Genomic DNA, 26,300 nt, shown 5'->3' on the forward strand with positions numbered 1-26,300 from the left:
CAATAATTGTATCTTATTCGTTCGTTCCGGTGCATTATAAAGATTAATAATACGCAACCTTTGCCCGTAATAACAGCAATCAACAAGGAGGAGTCGTCCCGGTATTATGTCTCGTCTTTTGATTATATTCACCGCATCTTTTTTGAAGAAAATACCCACTCCATCAGAGCTGTCTTCCCCTATCGATATTATTGAATGAGCAGTGTTCCACATTTTATTTAATTCACATACATCTACGTGTGTCTTTAATCTCATCTCTTGAAGGCACAAAATATCATAATCAAGTCTTTTTAAGAAATCAACCATCCTTTTCCTGCTCTTATCTGATTGGAGACCTCTGACATTAAATGTTATTATTTTGATGTTACTCATAGGTTGACTAAAGGAGAGACCATCTCAGAAATATTACTCACGGAGGACTTGGTCTATTATCCTTCCGCTTATCTCTTCCAGAGGTAGAAGCAGAAACGCTCCTTTTTCTGCTTCCTCTCGTATCCTCGTTGACGAGCTCGTTGAGGGCTGGGTGACTTCCACTAAAGAAGGTCTTCCGTTTTACTTTCGTTTCCCTGGGTAGCGAAGCAAGAGCCAGAGATGCCGCCTCTGAGAGAGGGAAGGATCCATGGTCCTCGCTATCTCCGTCGTCATCAGGTGTCTGCTCGCTGTCAATTTCTTCGTCGTCACTATCGCTTTTATTCTCACCATCCGATGTCTCTATGATTAGGTTACCATCTAGCTCTTCATCACTCTCGTCACTTTTTTTACTTGACTGAGACAGTGGAGATGGTAACTCATTTTGAACAGGGCTAGACTGGGTATCCTGATCATCCACTTGTGGATTGTCCAAACCAAGCGAAACTGGGAGTGGCAGTGAGGCAGCCGTCGGAGGAAGGGGAGGGGGCTCTCTCACCTGGTCATTCACGGGGGGATCCAAGACTTGGGAAGGATCCACCAAGGAAGGAAAATCCATGGTGTCAGAAAGTCGAGGTTGTTGGGAAGATTTAAGTATATTCACGTAGGACTTGGGGCATTTAAAGAAAGTGTGCCCTTTCGCACCACAGAGGGAGCACTCACTTTCGTTTTGGCAAATTTTGGCCTTGTGGCCCAACTCACCACATTTCCAACATTTAATAGTGGGGCATTCTCTCGCCTGGTGGTCTGGACCTTGGCAGATGAAGCACTTAACCGATTGGCCAGGATAGAAAATCCTGCCATTATAGGGGCCCAACGAGATGGAATTCGGGATAGAGATTATATGTCCAGCTTCGTCTCTACGCATCCGAACTTTGTATTTTCGGACTCCATACCAGAATCCGAAATTATCCACTGGCTTGACTGGGGGTTGAAGAATCTCGCAGTACCTTTTAAGGTATAGCTCGATATCTTGGTCTGGAATCCTTCCAGTCCAGAATTTAACAACAAGAGTCACTACCTCTACCTGGACAGAAGACTCCACTTGCCAGTCTTTCCATTTCGGATGTGATGCGTTGGAAAGAGAGATCTCTAAGAAGCGATGTAAGGGCGCCTCTCGGGTGAAACACAGCTCAAAATCCCGTTTACTGGGGAGAGCAATGAAGGAGTATATGTCCTGCACATTCAGCCATGATGTTTGCAATATCAGCTCTTCAGCAACATAATCACGGGTCGGGGGGTCCCCGTCTCCGATGTACTTGAGTCTCACCCATAAATTGCTGAAGTTTGAAGCAAACGATAATGGGGCATACGGAGGCATGATTACATAACTAATAACCAATTACTCCAATCTTTCCGCGTCCACTCATTTTGACAGGTTCTTCTCTTCGTAGTATCGACACTCAAAGGAAAAAACTGCTACTGCAGTACACAGCTACTGCACCCCAGGCACAGTCATGCTGTTCCTCATTTCCGCCAAAGGCCAGTAGATGGCCGTAGTTGCAAGCACTCCTGTTTTCTTTTACGTCCTCAAATCAGATGTAAATTCAGGAGTCCTTCAAGCAACCCCTCACATTCGTTTCTGAACAGCCAAAATGAGTGGACAAGGTAAGTGAGATTAGCCATTTTTAGCACAGCGTTGATATACAAACCGTATAGTCGATCATGAATCCTCTAACGAAGGTAAAGCTGATAAACGAGCTGAACGAGCGTGAAGCCAGCCTCGGGGTCAACGAGTCCGTTTCCTGGCACAGCGAGTACAAAGACAGCGCCTGGGTCTTTGTTGGAGGGTTTCCATACGAGCTGACTGAAGGAGACCTGATCTGTGTCTTCTCTCAGTATGGAGAGATCGTCAACATCAACCTCGTGCATGACAAGAAGACCGGAAAGTCCAAAGGTTTCTGTTTTATCTGCTATGAGGACCAGAGGAGCACTGTCTTGGCCGTCGACAACTTCAACAGCATTAAGATCAAAGGTCGCACGATTCGCGTTGACCACGTCAAAGACTACCGACCCCCCAAAGACGGCGAGGACATCGACGGCGTGACCAAGCATCTGAGGGAGGAGGGCTGCGCTCCCAAAGTCGGCGAGTCTTCCCCCTCCTCTGAGGATGACGAGTAGTACGCCGTACCTGCGAAGAAGCCCAAGAAAGAGAAGAAGAAGGACAGGAAGAGCAGAGCCTCTTCTTCATCACCACTTCCTGTTTCAGTCGGAGTCAAAGAGGAGAAAGAGGACACCGGGTACGACAAATACAACCAGATCGGGCCGCCGCCAAAGCCAGGAGGACAACCGAATGGACAGACAACGAGAGACTGAGAGGGGAGGAAGAAGAGGAAGAGGAGGAGGAGAGACGCAGATCGGCAGAGAGAGGAAGAAAGGAAGAGGGGTCATGAAAGGGAGAATGACAGAAGCAGAGATAATGATAGAAGACGAGAGACGGAAAGAGAAAGAAGAGACGCAGATCGGGACAGAGATGACAGGCGAAGGGAGAGAGACAGAGACGATGACAGGAGGAGGCAGAAGAAGAACATGGCTCAATACTGGAAGAAAATAACAGACATGTTTAAATCCAAGCTGAAATCAACACAGATGAATATATTTTAGTCCATTCTTAGATATTAATTTGATATTTCGTTTCATGTCAGCCTTTACTTTTATGCATTATTCCTAAATGAAAATGCTTCTGGCTCCTGTGTGAGCTCTGAAACATTCAGCCCAGCACTGGTGTCACTGCTGGGCTCATCGCACCACAGCGAGTCTTAAGTTCAGGTTCTGTTTAAACTTTAAGTGAAAAAATCGAAGTCCACACGTCTGTCTGACAAAACGTTGATGTTTGTTTTACTGGAATGAGTTTTACAATAAATAAATATTTCTAAAAAAAAAAAAAAGAAAGGGAGGTAAAGGACTCGGCAAAGGAGGCGCAAAGCGTCACCGTAAGGTGCTTCGTGATAACATCCAGGGCATCACTAAGCCAGCTATCCGCCACCTGGCTCGCCGTGGTGGTGTGAAGCGTATTTCTGGTTTGATCTACGAGGAGACCCGTGGCGTGTTGAAGGTGTTTCTGGAGAACGTCATCCGCGACGCCGTCACCTACACCGAGCACGCCAAGAGAAAGACCGTCACCGCCATGGATGTGGTGTACGCTCTCAAGAGACAGGGCCGCACTCTGTACGGCTTTGGTGGTTAAGCTTACTGCACTGACAACAACAACGGCAACAAAGGTCCTTTTCAGGGCCACCCATCTCCTCTGTAGAGCTGATCCTATCTCTTTTGTTTGTGTCTGACACCGTATTCTCAGGTTACTGTCACCGCTTTATTCTCTGCGTAACATCTCCCTCGTCTGGCTTCCACGTGACCTGCATCCAAATCAGCAACTATTCATGACATGTAGCACACAAATTCTGAATGTGTTTGCAACTTATTTTTGTCAAGAACTTCACTGCAGAAAGCTCAATGTACCACGTGGGTAACAAATATTTAGTATTAAAGGAAGGAGATGGCTTCTTCAAAAGATTACTGCCATAAAGATGACTTCTGCCTGAGGCTCCAATGACTCAACCAGCAGTGCGAGAGCAGCCGCTCTGTCCGTTTCAGTGTACAGTGAAGTGGACTGTTGCGATAGGTCAGAAGAAGCCTGCGCTAATTTAATGAATGCTACCTTTTCAGACATTTAGTCTCTTAAATATTTACGTTTGAACTCACTGAAAACAGTTTCTAGCCTTGACAATTCTGATGACACGAACTCTGAGAAAGATTAAAAACTGGTGCAAAACAGATGGGAACCTGTGATTATCAACATTAAAAACACTTCTTTTCATTTTGTTGTACATTGCACTGAATTAAGCCTGTCGAGCAGCTGAAACAGTTCTAAGTAATGTGCTAATTATCCAAACCCCTTTATGATTCAACAGTTTTTATTCATTAACAGCACAAAGTGAAAAACAAACAGAATCCCATACATTTCAAATCATTACGTACATTTACAGATACATATTGTAATGATCAGCAGCTGTTGCTGTAAATTAATGTAGTTTCATGCCATACCACAAGGTGGCCCTATCTGTTAACATGGGCATGCGAGCTAAGAAGCGGTGAGATACTCTTGTTCTTCCGGCTGGCTAAGATTGAATAATAAAAGTACGTTGTAGATCATAAAAGGACCCCTTCTTCATAAATAAGGAGACAAACAAAACACATATATGGGAAAAGGAGGATGAATGTTTTTGGAAGTAGTTTTTAGTTTTAGCTATTTTAGGGGGATATCTGTGTGTGCAGGTGACTATTACTGTGCATAATTATTAGGCAACTTAACAAAAAACAAATATATACCCATTTCAATTATTTATTTTTACCAGTGAAACCAATATAACATCTCCACATTCACAAATATACATTTCTGACATTCAAAAACCAAACAAAAACAAATCAGCGACCAATATAGCACCTTTCTTTGCAAGGACACTCAAAAGCCTGCCATCCAAATTCAAATTCAAATTCAAATTTTATTTGTCACGTACACAGTCATACACAGTACGATATGTAGTGAAATGCTTGGACAACTGCTCGTGACCTAAAGAGAACAAAAAAGGAAAAGGCTATGAATAAGAAAGGAAATAAATATGAAAAATTAAAAAGGGTAAATTTAACTGGGAAGAATAAGATAAAGATAAATATATAAATTAAAGTTGAAAATAAAATAACTGTACAACAAAATACACAATACACAATATAGAACTATATAAGAATGTATGAAGAAATCTAAATATAAATAAATATATACACAATAACAGCAGCTGTACAAGTATTAACTAGAAATGAAGAATATAGTGACCAGTGTTGTGCAAAAACAATGTCCAGAAAGTCCAGTGTGTGTGTAAGAACCATATGTGTGGGTCAGTACTGTGTGGTGGTGTGATTGAGAGACCGTATCGCCTGCGGGAAGAAGCTCCTCCTCAGTCTCTCTGTGTTGGTCTTCAGGGAGCGGAATCGCTTTCCTGACCTCAGCAGAGAGAACAGTCTGCTGTTGGGATGGCTGAGGTCCTTCACCATCTTCCTGGCCTTGGTCCAGCACCGCCTGCTGTAGATTGAGTGCAGGTCAGGGAGCTCGGAGCGGATGGTGCGCTCAGCTGACCGCACAACCCTCTGTAGAGCTCGTCTGTCCTGCATGGTGCTGTTCCCGAACCAGGTTAAGATGTTTCCCGCCAGGATGCTCTCTATGGTGCACGAGTAAAAGTTCCTGAGCACCTTGGAGGGCAGTTGGAAGTCTCTCAAGCGTCTGAGGTGGTAGAGATGCTGTCGGGCCTTTTTCACCACGGTGTTGATGTGACAGGACCATGACAGGTCCTGCGTGATGTGAACTCCGAGGTATTTGAAGCTGTCCACTCTCTCCACTGGGCACTCGTTGATGACGGGGGTCTGGTAGTTCCTCTCCTGCTTAGTGCTGAAGTCCACTATCAGCTCCTTTGTCTTACTGACGTTTAGAAGGAGGTTGTTCCTCTGGCACCAGTTCTCCAGATTCCTAATCTCCTTCAGGTAGGCCGTCTCGTTGTTATCAGAGATCAGGCCCACCACGACGGTGTCGTCAGCAAACTTGATGATGGTGGTGGAGCTGGTGGTGGCCACACAGTCATATGTGTACAAAGAGTACAGCAGGGGGCTCAGAACACACCCCTGGGGGGCTCCAGTGCTGAGAGTGGTGGAGGCTGAGACATGTCCGCCCATCCTTACTGCCTGTGGTCTGCCAGTTAGGAAGTTGGAGATCCACTGACACATAGATGAGCTGAGTCCCAGATGCTCCAGCTTGGTGGTGAGTGTGGAGGGAATTATGGTGTTAAATGCAGAGCTGTAGTCTATGAAGAGCATTTTAACATAATTCCCCCTTCTAGTGTCCAAGTGAGTGAGTGATGTGTGGAGGAGATGAGAGATGGCATCGTCTGTGGAACGATTTGGACGGTAAGCGAACTGTAGTGGGTCCAGTGTGTCTGGTAGTGAAGAAATGATGAAGTCTCTGACCAGGCGTTCAAAGCACTTCATCACTACTGAGGTGAGGGCTACAGGGCGATAGTCATTGAGAGAAGCAGGGTGGGGTTTCTTCGGGACAGGAACAATGATGGACTCTTTGAAGCATGTGGGGATCACCGACTGAGATAAAGAGATGTTGAATATCTCAGTGAACACAGGAGCTAGCTGGTATGCGCAGTCTCTTAGGATACGACCTGGGATGCCGTCTGGTCCTGCTGCTTTCCTGGTGTTCACTCTCTTGAAGGCTCTCCTTACTTCATGCTCGGAGATGACGAGCACGTTTCCGGTGCTGGCAGTATCTTCCTGTCCATGGATTCTGTCAGTGTTTTGATCTGTTCACCATCAACATTGCGTGCAGCAGCAACCACAGCCTCCCAGACACTGTTCAGAGAGGTGTACTGTTTTCCCTCCTTGTAAATCTCACATTTGATGATGGACCACAGGTTCTCAATGGGGTTTAGATCAGGTGAACAAGGTGGCCATGTCATTAGTTTTTCCTCTTTTATACCCTTTCATTCCAGCCACGCTGTGGAGTACTTGAACGCGTGTGATGGAGCATTGTCCTGCATGAAAATCATGTTTTTCTTGAAGGATGCAGACTTCTTCCTGTACCACTGCTTGAAGGTGTCTTCCAGAAACTGGCAGTAGGACTGGGAGTTGAGCTTGACTCCATCCTCAACCCGAAAAGGCCCCACAAGCTCATCTTTGATGATACCAGCCCAAACCAGTACTCCACCTCCACCTTGCTGGCGTCTGAGTCGGACTGGAGCTCTCTGCCCTTTACCAATCCAGCCACGGGCCCATCCATCTGGCCCATCAAGACTCACTCTCATTTCATCAGTCCATAAAACCTTAGAAAAACCAGTCTTGAGATATTTCTTGGCCCAGTCTTGACGTTTCAGCTTGTGTGTCTTGTTCAGTGGTGGTCGTCTTTCAGCCTTTCTTACCTTGGCCATGTCTCTGAGTATTGCACACCTTGTGCTTTTGGGCACTCCAGTGATGTTGCAGCTCTGAAATATGGCCAAACTGGTGGCAAGTGGCATCTTGGCAGCTGCACGCTTGACTTTTCTCAGTTCATGGGCAGTTATTTTGCGCCTTGGTTTTTCCACACGCTTCTTGCGACCCTGTTGACTATTTAGAATGAAACGCTTGATTGTTCGATGATCACGCTTCAGAAGCTTTGCAATTTTGAGACTGCTGCATCCTTCTGCAAGATATCTCACTATTTTTGACTTTTCTGAGCCTGTCAAGTCCTTCTTTTGACCCATTTTGCCAAAGGAAAGGACGTTGCCTAATAATTATGCACACCTGATATAGGGTGTTGATGTCATTAGACCACACCCCTTCTCATTACAGAGATGCACATCCCCTAATATGCTTAATTGGTAGTAGGCTTTCAAGCCTATACAGCTTGGAGTAAGACAACATGCATGAAGAGGATGATGTGGACAAAATACTCATTTGCCTAATAATTCTGCACTCCCTGTACATTACACTAGGTTCGACTCATTAACCAAAACTCGACTAATAGATTTTACATATCATCTAATATTAAAAGTCTTAAATATGACACATTCTTAACAGATTTTTCTGATCACACGGTGGTTATGGCAATAATATCGTGTTGCTCCCACGAATTTTTGAACTATTGAAAACTCAATACATCTTTGTTAGCAGACGGGTTGCTTGTGCCTGAAGTTAAATCTGAAATTAAGAAAATATTACATCTTAAGATTTTTACTGCCTCTTTCACGGAACTTTGGGAACTTCTTAAACAACGCATGTGTAAATTTTTTAAATTTAAAGCGAGAGAATTAAATCATGCTAAGAATATGAAATACAATGAAAATGTAAGTAGATATATATATTTAAGAAATAAGAAGGAGAAACAAGAAGAGGAGGAAAATCAAATGATGTCTCTTAAGGAGAGCATTGATCGAGTCAATAGAGAAGTTTTATTTAACATGTTGAGACGTACTGAATTTCATGGGAATAGCGACTATATGATTCTAAATCATCACTTGACTCAGTCTATCAGACTCTTCTAGGAGGCTATGCTGAATTGCTTCTTCAAGAGCTTCATCTTCCTCCAGAAAAAGAGGGCTAAGTAGACAAGAGATATTAGAAATCATAAAACATGTCAGCCTTGAAGAATTTCTCACCATACATCATTAAAAAAAAGAAAGATTAAATGTAAATCCTAAAGTTGCAGTCATTCAACAAAAAAACCAAACATACAACCCCCCCCCCCCCAAAAAAAACCAAACAAACAAACATGCAAATTGGAAACCTGCATCGAAACAATATCCTAAACAACATCTAGAATGAAGGATTTCTTTAACCCTTAGACAACAGCTTACTCAAATTCTGCCAATTTATATGGAAACATCTGCTGTCCCTCATTTTCACTCTCTTGAATGCAGCTCTCTGTTTCCTGATGCTTGGCCTCACTTTCACCTGGTGTTGTAGGCAACGCATGATGCACTGAAAAAAGGAAAGAAGGTCAGCATGACTTGCTTCATAATGTTAACAGAGCCTTTATATATCCTTATATTAGTTCAAATAAAAGTTGGGCACATATTCCTCCTTGGCTGTAATCACCTGTGATAATCCGTAAACATTAAAATCAGACAAATTAATGATGCTCTCATCAAACAAACCCCCCAGGAATTATTATGCACTGCAGTAACAAAATCTAACTGGTCATTGAGCTTAGAACCTCACTAGGTTTTCATTCACGTCACATACCTCGTCTTCTCCGGCAGACTGGACTTTCAAAGTCACTGTCAGACAGCTCTTCTGGTTCCTCCTGAGGGAAAAGAAAGCATGTTCTACATAAAATCAAATACAGTTGCACCAAATCACTGGTAACACAGAGACACATGGCTGCACTAAAAATTGTTTACACCTGCTAAAAGTGCAATATTAATTAATTATGCGATCTTTGGTCCATTTTGAGACGATTTTTGAGTCGTGCGACTGATTTGGTGATAGGCCCGATTTTGGCCTTCATCGTGCGTCGTGTAGTATACGTGGGGTAACGAGAAGCGATTAACACCTCGAGCAGCTCCCGATCATCAATCGCTCGTGAGCCGCTCACACTGCTCACGCGCAAACACGTAAACGTCGGTGAAAAAGATGGAGCAGCACGGCTGTGCAGCGTGTGATCTGGACACAAGCGATGGAGGCACAACTTGTAGAACTTTGGAAAGCTCATCCGAGCCTTTTCGATGTGGCATCACAAAATTATCACGACCACAACAACCGTTAAAATAGTTGGATTTACACTGCTGCTCATTCACAGCTGCCTGATCAATGTTTTTCATTAGCAATTTAGCAAAGTTGATGGTGGTGGTGTGTGTGTCTGTGTGAGTGAAAGACAGAGCGACAGATTTTCTGTTATAACCTTCATGTTATGGAGGCACAGTGTGAGCACTCGGGTCGCATCAGAGCATCGGGTGGTATAGTGTGAGACCTGCATCGTGACCTACCAACTTCTAACCCCTGCGAGTCAATCGTGCAGTTTGAGCAGGAGCTGAATAACGTGACTAAAAAAATCGCACAGTGTCTGCCCAGCTTTAGGTGTACTGTCGTCCGAGACTTGCACCGCAGTGTCGGCGTTTGTTTCCCTGTTGGCCATGCTTCTTGTTGTGGTCATCTGTTGTCTTCCGGTATTTTCTCCGCAAGCGACCTTTCCTCGACCAATGAGATGAGTGGTAATCTGAATTGTCATAAGTGTGCTGTCAGCTCATTGGTCACAAAGCAGGAGAGGGGCTGGGAGTTATGCTTTCAAACAAAGCGTTAATTCCATAAACATTTATAGACTACTTTTGATTCTCACTGTATTACGGGACAAAGTGCGTCCCTTATTAGCTCAATACGGGACGTGTACTTTTGTTTCTAAATACGGGACGATTCCGTTTTTTAAGGGACGGTTGGCAACCCTAGTCGGACCGCCAACTCAGTGCTGTTGGACCGTTACGACATCGGCGGCGCTAAAGCTAAGGCTAATGCTGCAGTGACTTTGACTCAGTGTTTATTCAGAAGGACGTGTTGTTTTGTGTCAAGCATTGAAGCATCAGAGTGTGCATGGACGCTCTCGGTCTGACTGATATATGCGCTTAGGTACTGTGTGTGAACGCTCTTTTCACTTCGCCATAACTTTTGTGGGAGCGAGTTGTTTCCACACTTTTAAAATGGCGTCCCACGCAGACACGAGGAGTGAGGAAGATGGCTGCGACCCGGATGCTGAGGCGCCTGGCCTGACAAAGTACATCATCCCTCACTCTACACCTCTTTACCTCAATATTGAAGTGGTAAACTTGAAAGGGGAGGTCAAGAAGCCACGAGTTTGCTTACAGGCTTCGCTGGAGCGGCAGAAGAGCCTGCTGAAGTGTTTGGATCAGGGAGCTACGGGAGAGCCGGGAGAGCGGCCATCTCCCCAACGAACCCCGCCGGTGCCCCGTAATGACCGCTGGTTGGACGGGTACCAGGTGGACTAACTGTTATCATACGGACAATCTTGAGGTTGACTAAGGGTTGGTTTCATGCAAGATGTATGTGATGTAATTATTCTGTTCGCAAGGGATGATTACTTGTTCTGTTCCACTGAACCCTCGTCACCACAGCCCGTGAGAGGCTTTTGGTTTGGTTTTCTGTTGTACTGATTTAAGCAGCGGGATGTGTTGTACTTTTGACTGTTTTTCCCTTGTCTAGGACCATCTCCAGAGGATGACTAGCCAGTAACACTGCATGTTCTGTATTGTTTGCTTCAATCACTAATTGTGTTTATTGACTGTACCAATGCCGTAAGGGTGTACCTCCACAACCTGCTTACTACCTAAAGTAGCTTTGTATAGTGAAAGGGGTAGTGGGAGGAGGGTCACCTGGGGTCCGGCTGAGGACAGCCTCCCAATTGCCGGCAAACACTACTTTTGTTTATTGATTGTATTGACTGTACCGATGCTGTATAACAATTCCTCCACAGCCTGCTTACTACCTAAAGTAGCTATGTATAGTGAAAGGGGGTAGCGGGAGGAGCGTTACCTGGGTCCGGCTGAGGACAGCCTCCTAATTGCCGGGGGGGGTGATGTAACAACCCTTTTGGGTTATAGCACCACTAGGGGGGGTTGCCCTACTATTGTAGTAGCTATGGGAGTCTCCTAGGGGGTGTGTGAGTTGTTAGCGGCAGCCATTACATGCTGCTCGTGTTCTGTTCTCAGGATAGACCTCACCGTTGTAACGGCCTGGCACCGGCGACTACCGATCCCCGCACATGTATGTACGGACAGTGTAGAGCCGTGGAGACCTGGCTTGTATGGTCTTATGTTGCTGACAAGGAATAAAGGTCTGTTGTTTAATTTAACTGACTGGCTCCGTGTTATCGGCTAACCTCCACACCACATGCCCGCTGGACCGGCTAGCCGCTCCTTCCTCGCCAGACTGCTGTTACACAGGCAGTATTACACCATATTTAGAAAAAAAATCAATTACGAGATTTAAGTCGTTAATATTGAGTTAATTACGTGAATAGGGTTTAAAAAAAACTGAATTGATTACAGAAAAGATACATTGCTAAAATAGAGCAGTACTAACATTAGCTGGGTGGCCAAGCAAGTGTCTTACACATGAGAATACATCACAAAAAAAATTAAATAAACTTTTGCAAAAGTAGTTCTCTTGGTACACAGACTGCTCTGTGAAAACATTTCAAGTTTAATATCAGTTTAATATCACTGAAATTAATATTTCAGTGAACATGCAAATTACCCACACACTGAAAAAAAATTGGAGTGACATTTACTTAAAAAAAGCTAGGCAACTTTTTCCACACAGAAAGTGCTTGTAATCTTTACTCGGGCTATTTCTAAGTAATATTTACTTACTAGAACCATCTATTTTTTATGTGAAATACACAAGTAAATTGCACTGGCAATACTCATCTATAGGTTGTAACTTTTACTCAGAATACCATTGCATCCAATTACAAAACCCAAGTGAACATTGCTGATATTTCTTTGTGTTTCTTACTCATCTTTTCTTTGTTATATTCTATGTAATTATTAAGTAATATTTATTATGAATGTACTAGTTAATATTAATCGAATTGAATAAATATTCTTATTATTCTATTAAATAATAAATCAATATTTTCCAAAACAAATATTTGCAGCTTAAGAGACACTTTTATTTCACAGTTGAAATGGCATAGATATATTTAAAATATCTACATAACATTATAACCACAAAAAACATGGCCATAGAACTTCTTGATCGCAAATTTCAAAACAGAGCATATACACATATACAAAAAAAACAAACATGCTATTCAAAAACTCAGTGTGCACTGTCCCCTTTCTTCTAATCAACTTTCAGAACACATACATCAACTCTGTCCATTAACAGTTGCAATCACTACCTTTGCAGACATTCTCAGAACGTTCAGGACAGAAAGAACTTGTATAAAACTGAGCAACATTTGAAATTACTGTCAGAAAACAGACAAAATGCAAACAAATTAATTGTACTGGACAAAAGCACAAATAACACTGGAACACTCACGCTAAAAGTTTCTTGTGGAGAGACTGGACCTTTGGTGACATTTTAAGGATGTCAAGCTCAAGAAACAGCTTCTGAAATACTTCAAACGTATATTTCAGTTTCAGTGGGTAACTTAAGTTGACAGCATAGATGACACCCATGAGCAGGAGGCAAGCGTTTGTCACACTTCCGCAGTCCTCCAGAATTTCTGTCCCCTCAATGATGACCGACACGTTCACAGGATCTTTGTTTTCCTGTGCCACATTGGGATGGATTACGATGATCTTCATCATGTGATTACTGCAGTCCTCTTTCAATGCTTCTTGGCTGACGTCCTCCTGTGAAAACAAACAAACCACAATTAGAAATAACTAGAATAGATTCCAAGTAAAAGAAAAGGTTAAGAGAAAAAAAATGTAAAAATAAAAAAGAGGTATACTCAATTTAGTATACTCAAATCAAACAATATTCATATGGCACTTTTCATACGTAAAGTTACAGAACGTGCTTCACAGAGGCTGACCCTGAGACAAAGAAAATCCCTTTTGGGGGCCATCCAGCCTGGAGCTGTCCATGGGACGGCACGCGTGTTGGTAGACCAGAACCATTAAATCATTAAAATAGGTTATAAAGGTATAATCAAATTAAATACTCTTTTGCTCATAAAATAAAGTTAATAAGTGATCGTTAAATAGTCAGAAAAAAACCAGACAAAAGGCAAGTTAAAGTTTAAGGCAGATAAGATAAAGATTAAATACGATTTAAAAAATAAAGGGTAAGAGCATAAAGATTTGAGAAATTAGTTAAAAGCCTGATTGAAAATATTAATCTTGAGTCTTTTTTAAAAAACATCACGAGTGTAGAGAATCTTTGACCTTCAATATATCATCACAAGTGAAGACCAGATTATAAGGTTAGACAATTTTAATACAGTCATTATGATCATCAGATACCTGATGGTCTTTGATCAGCTCCTCTCCACTCTCTCCAAGATACTCAACTAAGCAACGAATGATAATGTCCCTTCTGCCATCGACATGATGCTATTAAACCCAAAAAGAAAATTTATTGCAGAAAATACACAACATAACATATGTAACATACATACATAACAGCACATACAGATGTAAACAGAAAGTTACCCATGGAGAATGTAAGCCTGCAGCTACATTCTAACATTGTGAAGTGTACAACTTAACATGAATTTCTCAACGATGTGTGTTAAGACAAGAGTCCAGTGCATGTCATAATCTGTGGGTCCAGAAACTGTCTCTGCCCAGTGAGGAAAGTTTTCTGCCTCATCACTGGACATGCAAATGAATTTTTTGCAACATATCAGTGCCTCCTATCACAATATTAACCAGTCAAGGACAGGAATTCCCACACACAAGAGTAATATTTTGGGAAATAATTGTATTGGAGTCTATGGGCAGCACTTTGGCAGTCACTTTGAAAATTCTGTAAATTTCTCTGCTTTTGAGCGCATATTAAGGGAGAGATGACAGGTTTGTATACACTTGTAGAGACAATCATGTGCATAAATTGTTAATTGTGGCCACAGTGTCAGGATCAGGAGAACAGTTTCAGCCAACACAGACACTGATCAGAATAAAGGACAAGTTCAGTATTTTACACTTAAAGCCCTGTTTTCAGTTTATGGTGAAATCGAACGATTTTGATTGAAATTTGGACACATGCTGCTGGCCCGAGCTTTTTTGGTTTCTGTGGTAGCACACCCCCACCTCCACAATGGCTTCATAGGTGCACTGGAACAATCCTTCCTAAAATGCATAAAACTGTCGTTTACAAAGACGTGAAACTCACCGAGTGGTCAGAAGTGTTCACTGATATGTTCACACAAAAATCGCTGCAAAAGATACTTTCCAACTGGTTTTTATTGTAGTTTTTGTCCAACTCCATTGACTTGTATTAGATGTGCTGTGATGTACGGTATTAGTCCGCTGCTATTCCATTCTATTATTCAAGCTCTCGGCGGAAGAATGTACAGGTGTAAGGCGTTTGAAAAAATAGGTCCAGTTTTACAACAAATGGTAAAACACCTGTTGGAAAGCATTTTTGCAACGATTTGTGTGTGAACATATCAGTGAACACCCCTGACCACTCGGTGAGTTTCACGTCTTTGTATGAAGCCATTGTGGAGGTGGGGGTGTGCTACCACAGAAACCAAAAAAGCTCCGGCCAGCAGCATGTGTCCAAATTTCAATCAAAATCATTCGATTTCATCATAAACAATCTGAAAACAAAGCTTTAAGTTTAAAATAACAAACTTGTCAACTTGTCCTTTAAATAAGAGTGATACATTCTCAGTGTGTATGACCTCATCTTTTCCATTAGATTATGTAATTAAAATAATTTAAAATTTTACCTTATTGAGTGAGTCCAACATTGGTTTTATTTTGGTCCCTGCAGTCCCGCCCTTCCTTCGAAATATCTCCAGGAGTTTGGTGGTGTACCCATCCAATCTGGACAAAAACGTTCGCTCCAGATGAATTGTGGTTATTCGCTTAAACTCCTCTTTGATCTGAAATGAGAGATAAAACACAAAATCATGTCAAAGATGACTCATGAGATCTCACATACACTTAGTTGCTGCATGAACAAGAACTGGATTTACCTGATTTTCACAGAACAGAGAAGGCCACCTCTCTAAGAGGTCTTGGATTGCGGGGCAATCCTTGACAACCTCTTTTCTTCTCATAGCGAAAGACTTCTCCATTTTCTCATTAATTGCCCTCTCATTGTTCTTCTTCTTCATTTCCTTCAGCAAATCTAGTCTATCCATCTCTAAGGTTTCCTCAGTCTCACCGAATGGCAGTGGTGGCAGATAGTTGACTTCAGCTTTTTTGGCCCTTCTAAAGCCTTTAAGTGAACCCTCTTCACTGGAGCATCGTCTCTTCAGTGTGTTCACCTCGAGCTCTGGAATGGCTAATTGGCGACCTCTTAACTTTGCCCTGTAGTTGCCCATTTTATACTTTATCCTCTGTTGCCAACCATATAGGCCATTAAAAGACCCTGGCTCTTTGAGGCATGGGTATTTTGCTACCAAGGCTTCAGCAACAGCTAAAATCTGGACACCAGTTGGATATGCTGTGAAGCCAAATATAGTCTCTGCAAGCTTCTCAAGAATGCTACTAGTTACGCTTGGGTTGTTCAAAAGTGTGCCATCATTTTCATAAGCTTGCTTTCCTGCTTCCAGTGCAAGGTCTATATCATAAGAGAAGTCTGGTATTTCAAACTTAAATGGCCATGGCTTAGACCTGTAGGATGGTCCACTCTCATCTGGGGAGGACAACAGGATTGTGTCGCATGCAGATGAGGAGGAGCTTGCTTCTGTAGATAGTGGAACTGGAGATTCGACTTCTGACACGTCCACAGTAGTGAGACTTAAGATTACTGGTTCAGTTTTTACTACTTTGAGGTTAGCTTTATCTTGTACTTCCTCAATCGAGGTCAAAGTGAAGAACTGACCATCGAAATCCATGTCCTGGTACATAACAGTGAATGGTCCTGTAATATCAAATGTCTCTCGAAGAACATCATTGAGGTCCTGAAGTGTGCTTGGGATGCCTGCAGGTAAAAGTAGTTTGTGGACATCATCCTCCCCAAAAATTATCCGCAGTTTCGCTGAGGGTGCCATATCAACAGGAAGAAGCTGCAACAACAGAAGAGAAATACAGACATTTATTCACAAGCTCCTCTCCTCACATTTCAAAAAGATAGGCAAATGTGGTGCTTTAAAGTTGTCAGGCGTCTTCCTGCAAGGGTGTATGAAGCCAAAGGATAAAAATCTTTAAGCTCTCTTTGCTCAAGTAACTGCACACTCCCTGTGTTCTCCAGCTCATAACTCCTCAGGTGTTCATTGTACCATGTATTTTGTTGTCTCACGAAAAAAGTCAGTTTGTTACAAATCACCATTATCTGTAACACTTCAGAAAAGTCAGGCAGTCCTGCAGTGGAACCACAACACAACAACATTCCCACTGCATAGTTGGTTCCTAAACTGCACACATTATTGGCAACATGCACAGCTGTAACAGCAGGGAATCTGCATTTCACCAGGTCTTTTAGATCATCCTTAAGCACATCTAAAGAGACCTCTGTTGTTTTTGTGACTGCAAGTGATGGTTTGACAGAATGTGATTGATGATATGCAACCATGAGCTGGTGCTTATTTGCAAGAGACAGCAAAATATTCCTGAAACAACCAGTGTGTCTTACCACCTTCTTGAAAAAGCTGTGTTTGGCCTCGAATCTCATTGTCCAGAGGGCAGCTAGGGGGCCAAATTCCCGAATGAGCTGAGGATAGTGCTCAAGGAAATGGTGCTTGGGAATGAGCTTATGTTGGGGGAAAACATCAAGGAATCTGCTTCGGTGTTCTGAAATGATGCTGTCAAGATAGCAAATGCTTTCTTCAGTATGGGCTCGAGACATGACAAGGTCCACAATGTCTTTCAGTGTCATCAGCATCTGCCATACAGGCTCTTGTTGGGGTACTTTTAAACCTATAATCAGAGGCAAAAGACGTAATAAGCACCAATTTTCATGTGCGTTGCCCCCTACTGATTTTCGAGTCGAAAAGTTAGCAGGAATGAGATGAGGGCGATTTGTTTTATCACTCCACTTGTATGGGAAATTGGAAATGGCATCATTCAGTTCCATGAGAGAAAAATATTTTTTCTTGATCAAGTTATCAAATGCCAAAGCCAGTTCCACTGGAACAATACCCTCCAGCAGATCATGTAAAACATCTGGAGGGTAACCAGATGTAACATGAAAATGCTCAAGTTTTTCTGACAATGCACACTGTTTTTTTACACCATAACAATGAGGGTGATCTGGACTAGACACAGCTGTCTGTACATGCAGTGTATGTTGATCTTTGGTTCTTTGATGAAAAGACCCAGATCTCACTTCATTGGACTGAAACTTGGATCGCTCCCCAACACAAAACCGGCAGATGTATGACCCTGCAAAGCTTTTGACAAATCCTGCCACAGAGTGCGCCCCCAAATTATCTGCCACCACACTGACCACAGTCCCTTTAATGGCTTTCCCTAACGCTGGAACAAAAAGACCATCTTTCTCCAAGCTTTGGATATCTGTTAACAGTGGCTCTAAAACTCGCTGGAATCCAAACTGCTTGGTGTCTTCAGCCTTACACAGAATTGCAAGGTAGATTGATGTCAATGTGGAACGTAATTGCACCGGAATGTTTCCCAACACCCAATAGACAGCTGTGACTTTGTGCTTTTTTCGAGATGTCCCAAGAGGATTACATACCTCAAAGTCATCAATGTACAGGATGAGACTCACTCTGTTCTCCTCTACAGAGAAAAACTTGTTGTTTTGATAGTGAGATCCATCACGAAATGTCTGGTACTTAAAGTCATTTTCAGTTTTTTTTTCACCTTCAAATGTGTTTTCTTGAAAAGACTTACTTAGGACCTGCACCAAGGAGGGCAATATTGGGACATACTGGAAGGTTTTGCCCTTTTTTTTTTTATCAAGTATGTGTTCTTCTGGTTCAACAACTGAAAAATGCTTCTTCATAAATTCTCTTCTCTTGTAATAAGTTGTGAAAGGGCCACCTGTCCCCAAGGCAGTACTTATAGGGTGTGTCTCACAAAGATTTTTCACTAAATCTGAGATAATGGCTGGATCCAGATCACAGTTATGGCTTTTCAAGGTGGACACCACCACATCTCTTAAAAGTGGACCAGATGCAGAGGTGGATATAAACTGAAGCTCATCTACTATTTCATCAATGCATTTGTTTGGGACATTGAACATGCTTTCTAACTTTAAAAATAGATGGCCAAATTTCTCTTTTATATCTTGAGACAACTCCTGTGGTTCCCCATCCCAAAGCTCTAAGCTCTCTTCCACATAGGTCTCATCCTGAGCAAACATGGGTTCATTAGGTTTGCTTTTTAATACTTCAGTTTTAAAATCCTCAAGGGTGTGTGACTGGTGTTTTCTGTGTCTATGTGTAGCAAAGGTGGAATAAATATTTGTACTGAAGTTGCAGTCTTTGAAGACACATGCAACTACTTCAAACTTCCTTAAGTGGTTGTTAAGATGCTCAAAATACTGCTTCTCTGAATTAAAAAAAAACAGAGCAGCAAAGTAGACAAGTAAATGAAAGAGGTCCACTTTGTGTGACCATCTTCACATGGTGTCGAGACAAATGGGTCTTAAGGGCATTAAATGTTTTAAACGAGCAAGGGCAATCAGTGTGAAGACAAGGGACTGACTGGCTGCGACCACCATTTCCATGCTTTAGTCTGTAGTGTTTTAACAATCCCAACCTCTTCTCTGACTCAAAGCTACATATCTTACACATCCATCTCATGTTGTGGCACCTTAAACAGACAAATTATGTGACAAGTTAAACCTAATCGTTACTAATTTGATCTTACCTTGTGGAGTTCAAATTAGCAGTCAGAAGGTCCTATGTTCTGTAAAAAAAAAAAGAAAAAAGAAAAAAAAAAGAAAAAAGGTTATCTATATGCTTTTCAACTAATTTCTACTAACTCAAGGATGCACACTGATATTAATTTTTTTTTTTTAACATATGTTAGTTCGGTGGCAAATTTAAAACAGGTCAATATGAAGACTTGAGTGAAATCGAGTGCGTATATCGTTTTTTGTTTTGTTATTTTTCAAAATACACCTCATGGCAGCTGTGCAGCAATTATTTTAAACTGGACCGTGGTCGTTTTATTCACAAAGACGTTAGTTAAGGCAGCAGGCGTGTGTTGTTTAGGTGGCCATCTAAGCTGTAAAGTGCTGTGGGAAATTCTGGACATACCTCCTGCCAGGAAAGTTAGTCAGCAAGTCTAGCAGGAAAATACACTATTTGCTAGCGCAGCTTCTTTCAGTGCGGAGAAACTGACTTAAGTAGGTGAGCCAACAGGAACATACAAAATTTGTTCCGCTTAAAACTTACATTCATGGTTCTACTTCTTCCCATTTCCGTCAAGTCTGCCAACCGTCGAAATGTGAACCATGGTATGTCTGAAGAAAGACCGCTCAAATGTGGGGAGGGGCTTTGACGTCATGCTCCAAATGCAGAGAAGGTGGCCATATTCACTGATGTCACTCCATTACATTTTACTTGGAAATATCAACTAATTAAGCCAATGAATTGGTTTAGTGAATATTACTTGGATCGAATGATTCAATTTACATACAAAACTGAGGACACATAATTACAAACAATCCTCAAGTAATGCACTACAAGAAAAACTGCTATTTTAAAGTAATAGCACTGAATTTGTATTTTTTTGTAAAATTTATATAGCTAATTGAAATAATAATTACAGGGCCAAAAAAACATTTTTTTCAGTGCAGTTTATCACAACTTACCTAGCTAGGATCTGCCTCGTGTCCAGTCGAAAACTTCGCTGCAGAACCGTGAGTTGAAAGATACATTTACTACGACTCCCAAGATGCATTGCAGTAAAAAATTTTGATATTTAAATAAAGTGATTTTTTTTAAAAAAACAAAAAAAGAAAGGGAGGTAAAGGACTCGGCAAAGGAGGCGCAAAGCGTCACCGTAAGGTGCTTCGTGATAACATCCAGGGCATCACTAAGCCAGCTATCCGCCGCCTGGCTCGCCGTGGTGGTGTGAAGCGTATTTCTGGTTTGATCTACGAGGAGACCCGTGGCGTGACAATGTTTTTACATACGGTGAAACTACTTATCATTTTTTGTTCTATAACACATTTAGCTCTTGTTTTCCATATGTGGACATTTATAATACACATCACCAACCAAAACAATCTTCTTTTATTTTCACTCATCTTTTCTTTAAACAAACCATATCTTACTGATTTTATATTATTTTCAATATTAAAACCTAGTTTTTCCATCCTCCTTCTTATTTCAACCGTCCTGTAACACGATATCAATAGATGATCAAGAGTTTCGTCTTCATCACAATTCTCCATAGGGCATTTATTAGTGGTAACGAAGCAACTCCACAGAACCACAGCTCTTACTGGGAGACGGCCGACAGAGATAAGCCACACTGTATCTCTCATGTTCTCGGATATTACTTTGTCATATATGTTTTTAACTATTTTCTGATTTTCTTCTTTTTCCACAGCTTTATATTGTATCATACCTTCATTTTTTTAGATTGATTTTATTATATATCTGTTTTGAGTTTAATTGTAAAAGATTTAAGCCATCCAATTTCCACTGATCCACAAGATCCCCAAACACAAGTTTAAAGTATGGCACTCCCGATCGGGCTCTCCCTTTCATTTTTTTCCACAAAGATTCCTTCCCTTGGATCCAGTGGGTGCTTCGCTCAAATGCGCTATATACATTTTTTAGAAAAGGAATCATCAAATTAACGCTAAGATCTGGCGCTCCTAATCCTCCATTTTCTTTTCCTTTATACATTAATTTCCTCTGTGTTACTTCGCGGTTTGTCCCCCAAATCAATTTGGTACACAATTTACTTAATTTAATAACAGTTTTGTGAGGAGGGGGAAAGACAGTAGCCAGAAACAACATCTTTGAGACTACATGTGTTTTCACGATATTCACACGCGCTTTATAGTTTGTATTTTTATTGTCCCATTTAGCTACTTCGTTTCTATTTCACTCTCTTTCTTTTTCCAATTCAAAAGACATGGATCATTTTTAGTAATCCAAATACCTAAAATCTTCATCTCCTTGTTAGTTTTTAAATCAATTACAGGTTCTTTTAAGTTTTGTCCAAACCAAACTCCTTCGGTCTTTTCCTGGTTTAGCTTAGCACCAGAAGCTTGTTCGTATTTTGTTAGCAAATCTTTAAGTATTGATAGCTCCTTTTGATCTTTAATAATTACAGAGACATCATCCGCATAAGCAAGGGCTGTCACCTTGTATGTGTCATTTAGGATGTATCCAGTAAAACGGCTATCACTATTGATTGTTTTAAGTAACGGATTTATTGCCAGAACATATAAGGCTGCGCTTAAAGGACATCCTTGTTTCACTCCACATTCGACATGGAAGGGTTCGGTCAGTCTTCCGTTTACTTTAATCTGGACAAGGGATTTTTTATATAATACTTTAATCATGGAGATGAAGGTTTCAGGCATATTATATGCTTTCATTACTTCCCACAAATAAGAGTGGGAAATGTAATCAAAAGCTTTCCTTTGGTCGAGACTTAAAATAAAAAATTCTGTGTCTTTTCTACTGTAAATTATTTCACGCAGAGTACATAAATTATCCCACATCAGACGACCTCTTGTTGCACATGTTTGCTCTTTTTCTATAATTTTATCTAATACTTCTTCAAACCTATTCATAATTATTTTAGCAAATATTTTGTAATCAACATTCATTATTGTCAATTGTCTATAATTATTTATATTATCTCTTTCCCCTTTCTTATATAGCAAACACATTAATCCATTATAAAAGGAGTCACCCAAAGTTCCCTCATGCATGCCTTCATTAAAAACAGTGGCTAAAAATTTGGATATTTCATTCACAACTATTTTATAAAATTCGGACGGAAGCCCATCTAAACCAGGGGTTTTGTTTATGTTTAACTGACTGATCGCACATTCTACCTCCTCTTTAGTAATATTTCCTAAAAGTGAGGTATATTGGATGGAGTCCAGAGGCTCTATTTTACTTAACAAATATTTTACTGCACTTGTTTTTGTAGATAACGGAGAGAACATATGGGCACATAGCCTTCTGATAACTCGCCTTTTATCTACTTCTTTTACGAAGGAGTTTCCTCCCTCATCTCTTATAGAAGAAATGAACTCATTATTACGTTTCTTTTGGTTAGCACCAATCATATAATCTTTATTACCATTTATATCACCTCCCATTGATTTTTGTATGTTGAATAATATTTCATTATTTACTTTTTCAATACTAACTCTAAGTTCTTCAATCTGGTTCTCTTCATCCTCTTTTCTAAATTTTTTATTCTTCAACAATATGTATTGATTTACTTGTTCGTTATACTTTATATTTTTTGCATAATTTATTTCTCTACATTTAAATTTAAAAAAATTTCGCATCCGTTCTTTCAGTATCTCCCACAATTGTATATCAGATGTTGTGAGTTTTTTAAGTTGCAAAACTTTCACAATTTCTACCTTTAATTCCAAAACTAGTGCCCCGTCACTTAGACAGCTCGTATTTAATTTCCAATAAGTGGAAGGGGGGTCAGTGCCACACAAAATCGTAGCTCTGACTACCTTATGATCAGAGAAATCTGTTACGAAATCATTATATCTTAAAGCTACAATCTCGGAAGATATATAAATCCTATCTATTCTAGTTTTAGAGGATGAGTCAAACCTTGTAAAATGAATTGTCTGAGGGTTTAAGATCCTATATAAATCCCTAAGAGATGCGTCATTACATATTTGTGTAAGTAATTTGCCTTCCCTGGACTCTTTGAAAATTGTACTAGCAATCCTATCATTCTCTTCCGTAACCATATTAAAATCCCCACATAGAACAGTATTAAACCCACATTCCAACAAATGTCTCATTTTCTTTAGTAATTGCATTTTCTTTGTTCTTTCTGGTGCAGTATACACATTAATTAACCGAAATTTTTGACCACCATAATGGCAATCAACAAGTAAAAGCCGTCCTGGTATTATATCTCTTTTCTTTATGATGTTCACATGAGTGTTTTTGAAGAAAAAGCCCACCCCGTCTGCACTATCTTCCCCTATTGAGACTACTGAGTGGCTTGGACCCCATAATTTAATCAGTTCTTCAATATCTTCCTTGGTTTTCAATCTTAATTCTTGAAGGCATAATATGTCATAGTCCAGTTTTTGCAGAAAAAGCACTTTCTTCTTCCTTAGTCTTTCTGATTGTAACCCTCTAACATTCCATGTTATTATTTTAAGAATGCTCATATTTATGTAGTAGGAGGGTTATTCAGTAGAGGGAGGGAACATTGTAGATTCAACATTACCTTGCGGAGGGCTGGATCGATCGTCTTTTCTCTTATCTCTGCCATAAGACGCCATCGAGACACTTCTTTTCCTTCCTCCTGTCGTTGTTTCATTGACCAATTTCTCCATCGCAGGATGCTGTTTGTTAAGAAAGATCCCTGTTTGTGGATCCACATCATCTTGTCCTGCAGGATCATCTGTAGGAGAAATCTCCACAGGAGTCGAAATGGGTGATTCTTCACTATCACTTGCACTTAGATAGCTTTCAGATGAATTTTCTTCCTCGCTTTCCCTTCGCTCGTCATCGCTCTCACATTCCACATCAGAGGTTTGTGAGAAGGATTGGTCTCCCGGTTCCTCTCCACCTCCAACTGCCATTTCTTCGGGTTGTCTTGAAAGCGTCAAATCCTCTTTTATGTTGTTATTGTGTGTCTGCGGCTCCGTTACTCCCGGAAGATTTGTTGTGTTACGACTGCCTGGTTCTTGTCCTGAGGCAGCATCTGAGACAGCCAATGGATTTATCAAGGACACATTTCCATGTGCGGGCCTTTCCTGTAGCGGGGCTGGATTTGAAGCCACTGACAGCGCTGAGATGGTTGGAAGGTTCGTGCGAAAAGCACCCGTGGAGGGCTGCTGGGAAGCTTTAGTTATATTAGCAAAGGATTTGGGACATTTAAAGAAGGTGTGTCCCTTCAGTCCGCATAGAGAACACTCGCTGTCATTTTGGCATTCTTTAGCTTTATGACCCAACTCCCCGCATTTCCAGCACTTAAAGGTAGGACAGTCTCTTACTTGGTGGTCTAAAGCTTGGCAGACGAAACATCTGTTTGCCTGTCCAGGATATATGACACGCCCATTAAAAGGGCCCAAAGAGATGGAGTTAGGGATGGAAACAATATGACCTGCTCCATCTCTCCGCATTCGTACTTTGAATTTTCTTACTCCGTACCATAAGCCGAATTTGTCAACCGGCTTCACAGGAGGTTGCAAGACTTCACAGTACCTTTGTAGATAGAGCTCAATGTCTTGGTCTGGAACTCTCCCTGTCCAAAATTTCACCACAATTGTTGTGACTTCTAGCTGGACTGGAGATTCTACAGACCATTCCTTCCACTTCGGGTGATTTAAGTTGGTATGATGAATTTCCAAGAACCGTCGTAAGGGGGCTTCTTGAAGGAAGCACAGCTCAAACTCTCTTCTATTGGGTAACGAAATGAAAGAATAGATGTCCTGGGGATTTACCCAAGAAGATTGGAAAAGGAGTTCCTCCGCCACATAATCGCGGGAGGGTGGATCGTTACTTCCACCATATTTCAACCTTACCCATAGATTGCCAAATTTAGAGGCATAGGGCAAAGGCACATAAGGGGGCATGTTCAAGAACACAAGGGCTACAAGCAGAAGGGAAGGGATAAACTCAGGCAACAAAACCTCCCTTTCCTCTTCCACTCATTTTGGCTGTTCAGAAACAAATGTGAGACGGTGCTTGACGGACTCCTGAATTTACATCTGATTTGAGGACGTAAAAGAAAACAGGAGTGCTTGAAACTACGGCCATCTACTGGCCTTTGGCGGAAACGAGGAAAAAAATTATTATTTATTTTTTTTTAATGTGTGTGTGCGTGCGGAGTCTTGTCTGTGCCCCTCAACAATAATATTTAACTATTAATCACAGTTTTGCTAAATAAAAGGATCTGGCTTGCATCAGTCACATGATCACATTTAACCAATGATCGGAAACGACGTTCGCGCCGCCAGCGTTCCTCACCGCAGCCTAATCCACGGACTTCTCAAGAGCCGGCTTCAAACAAACAGAGGTGACTGATCTCGAAACGGTTTAATGTATTTAAAAATGGCTACAGCTACCGTCAGCATGCTTGCTAGGTAACGACTACACGTGGCTACTGCAGCATTAGCCATTTAATCCAACGATGATGGATTAAATCTATTACAAACGTTAAAGGACCTGTGTGCTGCAAAATACCCTCACATGGTGCGTAAAGCAGTTTTTGCGCTAAGAGTTCTGCTAGCTCTTTACAAACTGATGATGCTAACGTTAATTGCTAACGTTAACCGGAGCGCCAAGACTGAAAATAATTTGAATTGCGTTAGTTATGTGTTTATGTCACTGAGTTCTGCAAAAATCTCTTTCCTCTTTAGCTTGAAAATGAGTGATTCAGAGGATCCTGAGCTGGAGGAAGAGCTTCAGGCTGCTGACGAACTCCTTCAAGATATGCAGGTAACATTTTTAGTGGAAACAGTTGTTATTTGAATTTTTTTTAAAGTTTATGTCAAATTAAGTTGGTTAACTTAAGATGTTTGATAATCTTTGCTTTAATCATAGACTGTATTTTAGGTGTTCCCTTTTT

General features: G+C 41.3%; 3 protein-coding genes and 2 pseudogenes across 4 annotated transcripts in view; 2 read left to right on the forward strand and 3 right to left on the reverse strand.

The window, feature by feature from the left end:
• Window positions 1–409: 409 nt before the first annotated feature.
• Window positions 410–1,593, reverse strand: LOC147327062 (uncharacterized; annotated as a pseudogene).
• A 434-nt stretch (window positions 1,594–2,027) lies between these two features.
• On the forward strand, window positions 2,028–3,012 carry LOC147327063 (RNA-binding motif protein, X-linked 2 pseudogene; annotated as a pseudogene).
• A 73-nt stretch (window positions 3,013–3,085) lies between these two features.
• On the forward strand, window positions 3,086–3,595 carry LOC147327064 (histone H4-like). The gene is made up of 2 exons (XM_086297358.1): window positions 3,086–3,102; window positions 3,298–3,595. The coding sequence occupies exons 1-2, from the start codon at window positions 3,086–3,088 to the stop codon at window positions 3,593–3,595; spliced, it is 315 nt and encodes a 104-aa protein (XP_086153484.1).
• A 4,753-nt stretch (window positions 3,596–8,348) lies between these two features.
• Window positions 8,349–26,300, reverse strand: part of LOC147327065 (uncharacterized) — a 63,458-nt gene continuing 45,506 nt past the window's right edge. The window contains exons 5-6 of the mRNA XM_086294681.1: window positions 8,790–8,913; window positions 8,349–8,532 (exon numbers count right to left, since the gene is read on the reverse strand). Coding sequence (XP_086150807.1) covers window positions 8,439–8,532; window positions 8,790–8,913 — 218 coding nt within the window. The 3' untranslated portion in view covers window positions 8,349–8,438. The remainder of the gene's footprint in view (window positions 8,533–8,789; window positions 8,914–26,300) is intronic.
• On the reverse strand, window positions 12,354–20,019 carry LOC147327066 (uncharacterized). Of its 2 annotated transcripts, none has more exons than XM_086294679.1 (4): window positions 15,605–15,955; window positions 15,356–15,511; window positions 13,923–14,012; window positions 12,354–13,304 (listed from the first exon to the last, which is right to left on the reverse strand). In XM_086294679.1, the coding sequence occupies exons 1-4, from the start codon at window positions 15,953–15,955 to the stop codon at window positions 12,987–12,989; spliced, it is 915 nt and encodes a 304-aa protein (XP_086150805.1). In that variant the 3' UTR covers window positions 12,354–12,986. The 2 variants fall into 2 exon arrangements, 1 of the variants encoding a protein (XP_086150805.1); XR_015129791.1 differs by lacking the exons at window positions 15,356–15,511; window positions 15,605–15,955 and adding exons at window positions 19,410–19,448; window positions 19,940–20,019 and having other exon boundaries at window positions 13,276–13,307.

The sequence above is a fragment of the Aulonocara sp. 'chitande type north' Nkhata Bay genome, linkage group LG6 (genome assembly GCF_057382095.1).
Source record: "Aulonocara sp. 'chitande type north' Nkhata Bay isolate Kocher_YH1m ecotype deep benthic linkage group LG6, A_spYH_male_GT1.1, whole genome shotgun sequence".
Taxonomy (NCBI): domain Eukaryota; kingdom Metazoa; phylum Chordata; class Actinopteri; order Cichliformes; family Cichlidae; genus Aulonocara; species Aulonocara sp. 'chitande type north' Nkhata Bay.